At 49.4% G+C, this 12,616-nt stretch overlaps 4 protein-coding genes across 4 annotated transcripts; 2 read left to right on the top strand and 2 right to left on the bottom strand.

Moving 5' to 3' along the window:
* Nucleotides 1-336: 336 nt before the first annotated feature.
* Nucleotides 337-1,827, top strand: FTJAE_9513 (fructose-2 6-bisphosphate 2-phosphatase; the record flags this gene model as incomplete). Its single annotated transcript, XM_037356442.1, has 4 exons — nt 337-442; nt 503-1,092; nt 1,144-1,257; nt 1,309-1,827. The coding sequence occupies 4 exons, from the start codon at nt 337-339 to the stop codon at nt 1,825-1,827; spliced, it is 1,329 nt and encodes a 442-aa protein (XP_037203423.1).
* A 1,107-nt stretch (nt 1,828-2,934) lies between these two features.
* FTJAE_9514 (uncharacterized protein) lies at nt 2,935-4,307 on the bottom strand (the record flags this gene model as incomplete). The annotated part of the gene is made up of 5 exons (XM_037356443.1): nt 2,935-3,397; nt 3,446-3,486; nt 3,539-3,903; nt 3,950-3,972; nt 4,042-4,307. The coding sequence occupies 5 exons, from the start codon at nt 4,305-4,307 to the stop codon at nt 2,935-2,937; spliced, it is 1,158 nt and encodes a 385-aa protein (XP_037203424.1).
* A 1,778-nt stretch (nt 4,308-6,085) lies between these two features.
* Nucleotides 6,086-7,988, top strand: FTJAE_9515 (uncharacterized protein; the record flags this gene model as incomplete). The annotated part of the gene is made up of 3 exons (XM_037356444.1): nt 6,086-6,568; nt 6,631-6,927; nt 7,383-7,988. 3 exons carry the CDS (start codon nt 6,086-6,088, stop codon nt 7,986-7,988), a joined length of 1,386 nt encoding a protein of 461 aa, XP_037203425.1.
* Nucleotides 7,989-9,325: 1,337 nt separating this feature from the next.
* FTJAE_9516 (CYC8-general repressor of transcription) lies at nt 9,326-11,852 on the bottom strand (the record flags this gene model as incomplete). Its single annotated transcript, XM_037356445.1, has 6 exons — nt 9,326-9,808; nt 9,863-10,177; nt 10,228-10,527; nt 10,581-11,243; nt 11,298-11,494; nt 11,567-11,852. The coding sequence occupies 6 exons, from the start codon at nt 11,850-11,852 to the stop codon at nt 9,326-9,328; spliced, it is 2,244 nt and encodes a 747-aa protein (XP_037203426.1).
* Nucleotides 11,853-12,616: the final 764 nt, after the last annotated feature.

The raw sequence follows: 12,616 nt of genomic DNA on the forward strand, positions 1-12,616 counted from the left end.
AGCTCTTTCCTTTCTCCTCGCTCACCATTCACCCTCCCTCCCCTCTAGTTCGACTACAGAGTCTACCTCGGCTCACACGACCACTAACATTCTGACTCCTACATTTCATTTCATTTCATTTCGTTGATTCATTCTATCTATCGTCGTCGATTGGACTATCGTCATTCCAGTCTCATCCTCTCCCTTGTTTGATGCCTCTGCAGTATTGGGGCTTCATCAGATTTGATCAGTGCCTGGCTCTTGTTTGTGAACCTTGAATCCTCTGCTCAGTAGCAGCCGCTTTCAATTCTACCGACTTACAACTTACACCCCTTTTGTCGCAAATCATCAGCCACGATGCCTTCTCGAACTAACGGTGTCGGCGTTCAGGCCGAAGATACCAGGATCTGCGTGGTCATGGTCGGTCTACCAGCCCGAGGCAAGAGTTATATCGCCCAAAGAGGTAGGTTCTATTTCTATCTGTATCTGCATCATGCGCCATCATAGCTGACCAACTTCTCAGCTCAGCGATATCTTCAGTGGCTTTCCATCCCTGCACAGACTTTCAACGTTGGCAACTACCGCCGTAATGATGCACCACAACCCACGGCCGACTTTTTCGATATCAACAATCCCGAAGGAGAACGCACTCGCCGTGCTGCCGCCGAGGCTGCTGTTGCCGACATGCTCGCCTGGTTTCGTTCTGGCGGCATTGTCGGAATCCTCGATGCTACCAATTCTACTCTGGAACGTCGCAAGTGGGTTCTGGAGGTCTGCAACGAAAACGGTATCGAAGTTCTCTTTGTCGAGAGCAAGTGCGACGACGAAGAACTCATCATGGCCAATATCCGAGACGTCAAGACTACCAGCCCGGACTACCGCGGACAGGACCCTGAAACTGCTGCTCTCGATTTCCGTAATCGCATTCGTAACTACGAAAAGGTGTACTGCACCATTGACGCTGATGGTAAAGAGTCTCACCTAACTTACCTCAAGATCATGGATGTCGGTAAGCAAGTCATTATCAGCCGTATTCGAGATTACCTCCAAAGTCGCATTGTGTACTATCTTATGAATCTACACATCCGTCCTCGTTCAGTTTGGCTATCAAGAGTAAGAGCGATTCCATTGCGCGCTCAAATTAATCACTAACAATCTTTCTAGCATGGAGAATCCTTGTATAACATTGACGGAAGAATTGGCGGTGATACACTCCTTTCGCCTCGTGGTGAACAATATGCCAGAAAACTTCCTGAGCTCGTTCGAAAATCAGTTGGTGTAAGTCCAGCCGCACCCTACCATTTTTTTTATGTAACTAACACTGGGTAGGACGATCGACCACTAACAGTATGGACCTCAACTTTGCGACGCACTATTGCTACTTCTCGTTTCCTTCCCCAGCACTACAATCAACTCCAGTGGAAGGCGCTCGATGAGCTCGACTCAGGGGTATGCGACGGCTTGACCTACCAGGAGATCAAGGACCGATATCCCGAGGACTTTGCCGCCCGTGATGAAGACAAGTACAACTACCGATATCGTGGCGGAGAATCGTACCGCGATGTTGTTATTCGCCTTGAACCCATCATCATGGAATTGGAGCGAAGTGAAGATATTCTTATCGTCACCCACCAAGCTGTGCTACGATGTATATATGCATACTTCATGAAGAAGGACCAGTCTAAGAGCCCCTGGATGAATGTGCCACTACACACCTTGATCAAACTCACCCCAGGAGCCTACGGTACCGAAGAAGTTCGCTATGAAGCCAATATTCCTGCTGTCAGCACCTGGAGAGGCAAGGGCAGCACCGCTAAGCACGAGAACCCAGCCCCTGGTGTCATGTAATACGATATACAAGATTGTCAAGTTTCACAAGGGTCCTACGACCTGCAATTGAGTATACGGCGAACATGCGCCCGGTGGCTGACTGTTACGATTTGAAATGAGCGTGCATATGGAACAGATTTAGGGGTACGTTGACACGGCAAAGCATTTTTGAGGAGCATTCTATGACTACTGCTATGAAGAGGGGAGCTCGTACAATATCCGCAAGAACTTAGCGTTCGGGAACAAAAACATACACGGCATAGTGCCATGAAAGACACAATGATAGGGCTTCGGTACGGCTCTGTACAGGATCAACGGCGTTCTTTGCTATTTGTCTGATAGCGGATCAGGCTGGATAATGACTAGAGTCTCTATAAAAGTGACATCGAAACACATGAACAAAACGAATTACAAACTCACGATGGCGAGATATGAGAGCAATTTTCCATTGATTGAACTGAGGTTGAGATATGCGTTGGCTGAGGACAGGTTTAAACTATTGTGGCAATGCTTGACATGGAATGCCTGATTTTGTGATTCCCTGTTTAGGATGCTATTGTGTCCCGGCTCATCGCTAGGACGCCTCGATACTGCCCTCACAAAACCCAAGATTTCGGTTCCCTTAACTCATATGTGGGGCGATGATCTACCGGTACAACAAATCGGGAGCGGCTGGGAGAACATACGGAGGTCACGCATGAACATCATCTCCCCAGCTGATAGTTGCTATCGATCGTTCAACATCCAACCATCGCACAAATTCTGTAGGCTCCTGCGCCGACTATGGCATCAGAGAGCATCCCCTCAACATCCCCAGCAATATCTCATCAGGCTCGCCGAGGTGGAGACCACGAGAAGGGCAGGGTACGCTGGTAGTTGCTCGGTGGGGGTCAATTTTTGTACGGACCCAAAGTGTTGGAGACTCATCGAGGTCAATCGACCTCTTAGGCAGCGTCTATAGAAAGGGCCGTTCAGGTCCCTCAGTCTTTCCTGGGCCCTTCTTGAGCTATTCATGCTAATATCTTCTAAACCCTCTGAAGACATGACTATCTGATTTGGCCTGATAGGGTAGAACGTTCAGAGGCACGGGAACGATACTCGCTTACGCGACTTTCCGTTATGGCTTCAGTCATTATGATCGTGTGAGCTTTCGTTCGATTGTCCTGTAGAACTCGGCAAGTGGTGTGAGGCGCAGTCTGTACCGGTATTGGTGTCAGATTTCCAGACTTCCTGTTTCGGCTGATCTTCTCCAGTACTTTGTCGCTTCTTTGAAACCATCTTCTTGGTCAAGGACGGAGTTTGTGGTCGGGTTCCTCCGCGGCGCTTCTCTCTGCTGCGTGTAGCCTTTGACATAGGCCAAGAGCAACGGAATCTTCCAGTAGTTGGTGCAGTCACACTGGGGGCTGCAGGTGCACTGTGCCGAGATTGTAGTTGATGGAGGAATGTATGGTTGGGATTGTCATGACAAGTGCAACGACAAGGAGCGAGGTTGGGCCCGGAGGCTTTGACTATCTTGGCAATGAGCTCGGCCATGGACAATTCGATATGAAGCTTGACAAGATATGCCAGCGGATGAAACTCGACGTATCTGACACAACGATTAGCTGATGGACAATATACGGGAGTTTCAACATACAGAAAGGTATTACGCAGTGACATTGAACCAATGATCAGAATCTATTTCAAGTGTAAGTCAGCTGATGAAAAGTGTTCGATAACGAAGACTTACGTCCATTGAGATGGAGACGATTACCATGACGAGGTTGAAGCGATATAATACCACATACTTTGTTAGGCCATATGATATGAGGGACGACCGGACAAGATAGACAAAGTAGAAGTTCAGAGCCAGGTCGATGACCGCAAAAATTCCTTTCTCGATTCGGTCCCAGATGTTGTTGATGTCGATATAAGTCTGACTAATTTGCAGCCGAGCCGGTATCCAAACACAAAAGACTGAAATGTTAATAAGTGCCAGGATAACAAATATTCCCCATTTTAGTCGTCGAACGATGGTCGGTGAAACATGGAGGAGGGCTATTCGGTTGACAATGATTTGCATAATGCAATGGATCTGAAATACCCAAAGAAGCACTGTAGAGATTAGCCCGGTACTGCAATCTTGAGCCAGCGAACATACATATGAAGAAGTATATCAAAAATCTTGAAGTGATGTGGTTAACCATTGAGCTTGATGTCATTGAAAATAGAGATTGAGCAACCAAGACTCACCCTGGACGAATGGTTCCTCGAACGTAACCCCAGCCAAGACCTCCGATAATAGCGCTGGAGACCAACTCAAGCCATATCAAGACCATATACGTTGTAATTCTTTGTGCGCGTTTCCACTGATGATAAGTTTGAATGCCCACACGAATGAGACCGAAGATTGCCAGACACAGAGTCATGCCAAAGGCGATGCTGACAATGGCCCAGTCAGAGCAACTTGGCTCGTGGTATTCGAACCACGGTGGAATAAGCAGCCCGCCCCCCTTCATTGTATCATGGCTACCGACGTGATCAGAGGTAAGAGGTGAGATGGTCGGTGAGTGGTGCACACGATTGAACACCAGTTAGGAATGTCGGCTTGATCTCGAGGTTTTGTAGCAAGGGTCTCGGTTTATCAAAGCCAAAATTTTAACCAAGTCGAAATCAATGTCGAATGCCACCAAAATGTTGCAAGAAGCAAAATACGATCCCCACGCCACCGAGTCTTCGATGTCCGTATCAGGGCATTTCTGTACTGCACGGCAAGCTGAGGGTTTGTCGAGGAGGCGGGTTATGCGGAACAGAAGGACCGGTGCAATGCAGGCTGTAGTGGTAGCGTCGTCCAGAGGCTGATCCTGGACTAAAGACTGGACGTTGAGGACGTGGCGCTCCTGTTGTGGAAGTCCGATGGCCCGGGTGTGGAGGGTTAGTAACTTTTTAACATCACCTGGCTACCTACCGAGTCTGCGAGTCCAGTGGTATCGTGTCTGACGGTGAAGAGGAAGTTGATTGTCACCGCTTCAGTTGAGCTTTTGTTTCCTGTTCTGTAGGGATAGAGCCCAGTTCCAACAACAAAGCTGCAGGGAGGAGGACAGAAGACCCTTTTTGTCCATTCACCATCGATGACTAGTCCACGGCATTGCAATTGCCGAGACATCTTGTTAAGCGCATTCGTGACAATTGAACGAGTGATTTCCTGGGCAATTGGCGTCTTGTTATGTCATTATCCTTAATCCGCTCCACAGCGATGGAACAGTAACAACAGCTCTCACGCTGCTCAAATTGGCGGATGATAGCTTACACACAACACAACACAGCAAGCGATCGATAGAGTTTATCGGGGCGGGGGGCTTACTTGGTGAGGAAAAGGCCAGCCAAGGCAATGCATGAAGGCCCCGTCGATCTTAGTGTGATATGATACGTCAGAGGCAGCTGGTAACTAACGTTAGGATCTGTCTCTGCCGTCATGCAATTGCCGAATCTAGATTTGAAAATCAGAGCGATTTGCGCTAGGCCAATATTCATCAAACAACAAGGGAGAGGGCTTGGGTTGGGGGATGAAGAATTTGATATTGGACATGCAATTCTTTCAAGGGAGAAGTTGGGTACAGACAGTAATTTCGATGCCGGCAGGAGCTGGTCTGAAACACAGAGCAGGCGCGAATGGTGGCACTTTCCAATGGGCGAGTATGCTTTTGTCATCTGGAAAGTCCCTTATCAGACCTAAGGTACCTTACCTAATAGATAGTAGCTAGGTATGTATATATCCACTTACTGTATAAATTGGTGCCAGTTCAGAGATGGATGACCATTACGAAAATTGAGATACATTAAGACGCCTGCTATGGTGTCTCACTCGGTAGGTATAGTACAGCGGCTAATCTAGGTACCTAGTACTGAGTGCTTCGTCCACTTGTCAAACGCAATCATCTCATCGACTCACCTAAATGCTCTTGACGATGATATGAGATAGAATATCTACCCATACCTATAGGCTATTAAAGAATAAACAAGATAACAGTTGTAGGCCTTGTTAATGCATCTAATCACAAGCTGGACTCTGCCGAATGAGATGTATTCACAGAGGCTGAACAGAGTAGTGAGTGACACCAAGCAATACCTACCTAGCCATCAACACCAAACATATAATCACGAACCCAACTTGGCTACCGTGACTAAACGGCCCATAGATAGTCGTACCATTGCATGTATTTAAAGTCGAAAATTCCACCAGAAACCATGATGGCTTCTCTATCAACTCCCCTCATTACCCCAAAACTCTACGACGATGGCTTTCCTCTTTCAACCCCCAATCTTTGGGAACTACATTCTCCCAGCAGTTCCCATGAACGTACCTACGATGCCGGTTGTTCTACCACAATTCACCGTAACACCTGTTCAGCTAGTTCAAGTGTATCGGCCTGTCTTTTCTCCACCCATCAGGATCAAGGTCATATACCACCGTGCAGGAACTGTTCTGGCTTCCAACGATGCCTGCTACAACTATCCTCCAGCTCGAGAAACAGTGCTGGGAAATTTAAACTGGTTGTCTGAACAGCATGGGCTTGGAGATGAAGCGTATACTCGACGTTGTACACTCTATCTCACCAGAAGCTACCGCTCAATCCTAACTATTAGTCCGATTGATGGACCTGTTTCACCACCAGATCTTGTGAAGAAGGTGTCATTTGGCGATATGACAGCCCCAGATTTCCATAATTTGATGATGGACACAGTGACAAATAACTATGGGGCCTTTATCTTGGTCGATGTAAGTGCATCGGCTAGAAGGAAGTGGTTGAGGAGAAGGAGATAGCTAATAGAATTCTCTAGTATGGTTATGTGCCTATTAAGATTCTGGCCCAACAACCCGATAACGATCAGAGTACTCCCCCGTGCGGAAATTCAAATTACACCACTGACAGCAACCAGAATAAGTTGACTGACAATACTCCTGCCACTCATGAGCCTTTACCGTCATCAACCTCCTCAACGGATGCGATCAACACCAATGCGCCTGAACCCTCGAACACCGGGAATGATACCACCGAGCCTGAGCAAACTGCATCAACAAGTCATACAACCCCTGCGGCAACTGATTCTGAGCCGGCACCCAAGATGCCTAAAGTTGTAAGCGTGGAGCCTCATAGCACAGAGGAATGAGGGGGTTTGCAAGTGGTCAAGCAGTAAAGAGATATCAAGCAAAGCATTCGACATCCCCATTCTAGTTTTTCTTCAATCCATCGATGGTATCTGAAGCCCTTGAAACCCGTAAATGGAACATGTCAAATTGTGACTGTGATTGTTGTTTGGAAGCATTGGATCTCAGCCTACGTAGGTAGTTGTCACTGTCAGCCCCTGGCCAGCTCAGATTCACGCCAACACTCGCCCCTTTCCGGCGCGCTCATCAGAAGCAAAGCATCTGCCTCACTGATTAAGAGCTGAGTCTCGGGCATAGTAGATAAAACACGACCCCTCACTTCAATAACATCTCAGGTGGCCTGCGAACACACTTCACCTCCGCTTCCTCATCCTCCTCAGCATCATTATCTTCGCCCCAACTCACTGTTTCCTTCAAACTCTAGACCTCTGAGTTATCAAGTGTCATGGACTTGTTCATCACTGCCCAAGAGCCCTTTGCGCATCACCCACTCAAGGCGAAAAGCTTCCCTTCAGCTCTGAGCAGCTCAGCCGACAAACCCCCAGGTGATGCAAAACCTCTTGTGCCTCTCCCGCCAGTTTCACAGCTCGAGTTTGATCTCATTGTCCATGACCCCTGCCATGACAGCACTCTCACTGGCTCATGGGATCCTCTCCCGACCCCTCTGAGCATTCCTCTCAATACCTCCAGGGTTCATCTCCTCAACCTCCTCCGGGAAAAGCTCCCTGTTGTCGAGGCATCCAGCAAGAATCGCCTCAGTCGCCAAGTCCGCCGTCCCAAGCTCATCTCTGCCACGCTGTACTGGACCTATGGCGGCAAGATTTACCCGCTTGGGCCTAGCGACAAGGAGTGGCATTATCGCGATCTCGTCACCAAGACCGACATCATGGCTCGTTCTGAGCTTGAGTGGTTTCTTCTCAAGGAAATGATGGCTGCGTCTAGAGGGGCACTCAAGTGCTACATCTCCGTTCGTGGTGAGCACCTCCCGGCCAAGAAGACTTCTGGCTGGTGGTTCAAAAACAGTGCCTGAGAGCACATACTCCTGCACGTTCACTCAGCTCCATCTCCGGCCAAACTATTGAGTACTGATCGTTCAAAAGGACTGTGACACCAACGACATTACGATGAAGCTGGACGACCAGCGAGGTGCACTCTAGGGATAAAGGGAGGGACATTTGTTGGAAGTTGATGTATGCAATAAGAGCAAGAATATTCCAGGGAAGGGAACTAATACGCTATTCATCCGCGCATCAAAATGTATCGATAACATCATCTCATTTGCTCATGGAAATGCCATCTCATCACGAGCGATACAAGATATCAGCATAACACCCGGTAAAGGATGTGGTTTCCGGTAGCCAATGCCTGGAAAGATTGGTTCATGTCAGATTGCTCTGATTCACTTCCGTTTCGTGCAATATCGGTTTCTGGGTTGTACTATGTGACACAGTAAACCTCTGCCCCAAACGTTGCTTTATGAGACACTCATCAAGCAGCATAACCGTCAACACTAACATAGACCAATGTCTTGGCCAGAAAGACAATTCAAATTAACATCGTAAAGACCAAACTCCATATTTAGCCTAGGTATAATCTGAACGAACCCATGATCCTCGCGCCATCAGACTGCTCACAAGTCAACGCAACGCAACGCAACGCAACGCAACACGGCACAACCTCAGCTCCTCTGCCTCGTGATTTTGGTCTTTAGCTCTTAATTAACACGACCATTGACGACAACAGTATGCTTGACCAATCCACCAGTGTCTCCAGACTCCCCCCACCATATACACCTAGTTACTTGCTGGGCGTTCTTTTCAGATAAACAAACAAGATAAACGCAAATGCAGATCACAAAAACAAGTAAGGGTAGCCAAGACTTTCGACGCCAGCCTGTGCCCCAGGCATCTGTAGTCGTACAAGAGTACAAGAGTAGGTAACTTCAACCACGTTACCCCAAATTAACCCCCTGATCTCCCCCTTCCCCTCTATTGGTGGGCTTTGATGCTCAAAAAAAGACCCATGACGATGTCGTTTACTATCATTATGTGCATGGTCCAACATGCGTGGGTCTCGTCATCCGTGTCTCCAATCCACTGCCCAGACAAAGATGACTGAACAGTGAAGAGGCGGGCTCCAAGAAGGGGCCTCCCAAGAGCATCTGTTATGCATTGACAAACATAGCCAACATTGTATGTGTGTGGAAATACACGTCTTTCACTATGCCTTCATTCTGTCACAGCAAAATATCTTTCCCGCAGACAGGCCTAGAGCAAAATCAAACACGAAGTGACGCCACCATGCAAAGTAATGCTGAATAAAACACTCAAATATCTGGATGTGCGAGATGATGAAGCAGCCCATCCCTTACTGGGCTGGCGGGTTTCCCTTGAGACGCTTTGGCATCCTTGGTGTAGGTGGTTTGGCATTACGTGGCATTCCATTGGCAGCAGGCGTAGGAGCTCCAGATCCATCCTCCTCTTTCACTGCTGATGGCCGTCGTCGCTTGTTCGAGGCAGGGGATGTGTTTGCACTGGGACCGCTAGAGCCAGTGCCCTGCTGGCTCTGCTGCATCTGCATTCCGGGGGCTTGCATGTGTCCGGGTGCTGGGCTGCCCATGTGTGGTGATCCAGGGAGATTCATATGAGCCGCGGCTGGGCTTGCACCCATGGGAAATTGTCCAAAGCTCGGTGTGCGGGCCCCGGGGGGCATTTGTTGACCGTTCATGTTGGGCGCAACTGCGCTGATATGTGTTGAGACATACTGATCGAGGGCTTGGTACGGTCCTAGGCCGGGGTTCGAATGGTAAAATTGGAATAATGGGTTCATCTGTCCCATCACTTCAACAATCTGGACATTATTCATTAGCGTCACTCTTACTTACGTTGAGTGAGCTGTCCCTACCTCAAGAAACTGGAAGACAGCTTCAGTCACACCTTTGCTGTTGACAGCCGAATCCGGCAGGTCAACTAGGACCTCTGGTGGCTGGGTTTGAGGTGACTTCAACTGTCGACCCTTGCCCTTCTTAGACAATTCGGGTGATTTGCCATCCTGTGAGTTAGTTTTGTGCCATTCCTTCATCCACATGTGGGCGGGCTTCGCGGCATCAATGACCTGTTTCCGTGATATGAATTCGTCGTGACTCGTGGTGAGGAACTCGAAAAGTTCGATCTTTTGTTCAGCGTCGAATTGTGCTCGGAGCGTACCACTAGCAACCAACTATCACCATGTTAGTAACTCACTTACTCAGACCTGTCAGAATGTCTTACGTGAGATCCAGTCTCGAACCAATAAACGAAACTGGCCTTCGAATTCTCGATACAGTGACAATCGCCCGGAAGAGGTCGATCTGTCACACCCTTATCCATGATCAACTGCATATTCTTCACCCCGCTGCCGAAATGCGTGTGAAAGTATCGAGCAATAGCAGGATAAGCGATTTCATATTGCTTATCGGTCGTATCCTCGGCGTCGGTGATATGTAATGAATGACGAAAAACACCATTTGGTGAGAAGAAACGCATCACAAAGCCGTGCCAGTAGGAGAGGTCATCTCGTCCCTTTGAGCCCTAGAGATCTCTTGTTAGCTCGTCATTCCGGGCTCTATCACGATATATCTTACGGGAAAGCCACTCAAGTGTTCGCTGAATTGCATCAGCTTTAGTAAACACTGGCCCTTCATGCTATCTCGTCGTTGCTGCTGGAGAATTTGGCTTTGAATTGCGAGTTGCTGTGCGGTTGTGGCGCTCATCTGATGTTGCTGAGGCTGGGCTTGTGGCTGCGGTTGTGACTGTGCCTGGGACTGAGGCTGTGGTTGAGCTTGTGGTTGAGCAGGAGTTTGTGGCACCTGGGGTTGGCTCTGGCCAGGTGGAAGTTGGGATGGCTGAGCAGGAGTTGAGCTGGGCGTTTGAGCTGGTGTTTGAGGTCCAGTGGGAGCGGGTGTGCCAGCCTGCGATGATTGCTGAGGGGTGTGCTGAGGCTGAGGCTGGCCAGGCTGCTGTTGCTGCTGTTGCGGTTGTGGTTGAGGCTGAGGTTGTCCCTGAGGTTGTTGGCCCTGCTGGTTAGCCATCTGACTTTGAAGAGCGAGCTGATTTTGTTGCATAGCCTGTATGCTCTGAGCGTTCATCTGCATCTGTTGGCCTGGATTAGGCCCAGCTTGCATTTGCTGAGCATGAGCAACCTGTTGTTGTTGCTGCTGTTGTTGCTGCTGCTGTTGTTGCTGCTGCTGTTGATGTTGCAGAGCAAGCTGCTGGGCCATAATCACTTGAGCTTGTGGATGCGATCCCTGATTTGTTAGCTGAAAAGACGCGAATGACAGCTTGGTTATCAATCGACTTACCGGAGTCAGGCCTCTTCTGAGTTGATGGATCTGCTGAGGGTTGAGTTGGCCAAACTGAGTCGCCATATTGATAGGCATACCGGCACTCTGGATGTTGTTTTGGAAGGCTTGATGAGCCATCATTTGTCGCGCCTGTTGTTGCTGGAGAAGATGTTGCTGCTGCTGTCGCATCGCAGCCATCGCTTGCGGATTAGCAACTGTCAACGATCCAATTAGCGCTTGCGCAGGGACAGGGATGTTAAGGACAGTGCCAGTAGGATATCACATACAATGTTGTTGCTGGAGCTGTTGCTGAAGCATTTGCTGCTGCGCGGTGGGATTGAGGTGCTGCAAAGCATGAGCATTTGGGTTCGCACCCGGCGGCATACCGCCCATGAGGGCAGGGTTTACTTGTGCTCCGGGAGCAGAGACCATAGGTCCTCCGAATTGATGAGGCATCCCCCCAGGAGCACCTTGCTGACCTGGGTTGTGAGGCATGCCACCAGGTCCCATGGGGTGGCCGGCGACACCTGGATGTCCCATACCAGCAGGATGCCCAGAGAAATTTGGGCCCATACTTGTTGCCATCATGATTAAGTAGTCGGGTCGATTATCCACGGCGTGGATATCGACGATCGCGTTGAATCACTATCGCATACGTCGAACGATGGGAATGAAGTGGGATTGCCAGACAACGCGAATGGGTGCGCGAAAGACGATTGTCGGATACTCGAAGTGGCTGAGGATGTCTATAATAGGTATCTCGCGTGTCGCGACGAGACAGGACCAGGTGCACGGTGCGATAGTGATCGTGACGGAAACCAAAACCGACAAGGGAATATAGATCAAAAGTGTGACTATTGAGTTTTCCGCTGTGGAATCGTAAAGGGTCGAGGCGATAGGAACCGTCAAGGCATCGGCGAGGGGAAGAGATAATTATTTGGTGGTGTGGTTTCGCGCTGCGAATGCGGACAAGAGAGAGAGAGAGCAAGGCCGACGGGGGGGAAGAGGAGGTCGTGGGCGAATAAGGCGACGATGGGGCGAGTGGCACGTCACGAGATTCCAAGGCCGAGACCAGCGAACAGGTCGATAGAAGTAAACCGCGGGACGGCTTGGGGAAAATGAGGCCCAAAAAGAGCGCAAATCGAGGCGTTGAGCAAGGAATTGGTAGATTTGTCGAAAGACGGGGACCCAGGAGAAGGCAATGCGAAGACACGGGAGCGATGCCACAAAGAGGGTTGATCCGCTTTCAGTACGGGGATGGGGGAGAAAGAATGGGAGTCGCAAGGCAAGACGGGGACTGGGCCGTGGTTGAGTGGGCGGCTGGGCTGGGCTGGGCT

The sequence above is a fragment of the Fusarium tjaetaba genome, assembly GCF_013396195.1.
Source record: "Fusarium tjaetaba strain NRRL 66243 chromosome Unknown NRRL66243_c0000216, whole genome shotgun sequence".
NCBI lineage: Eukaryota > Fungi > Ascomycota > Sordariomycetes > Hypocreales > Nectriaceae > Fusarium > Fusarium tjaetaba.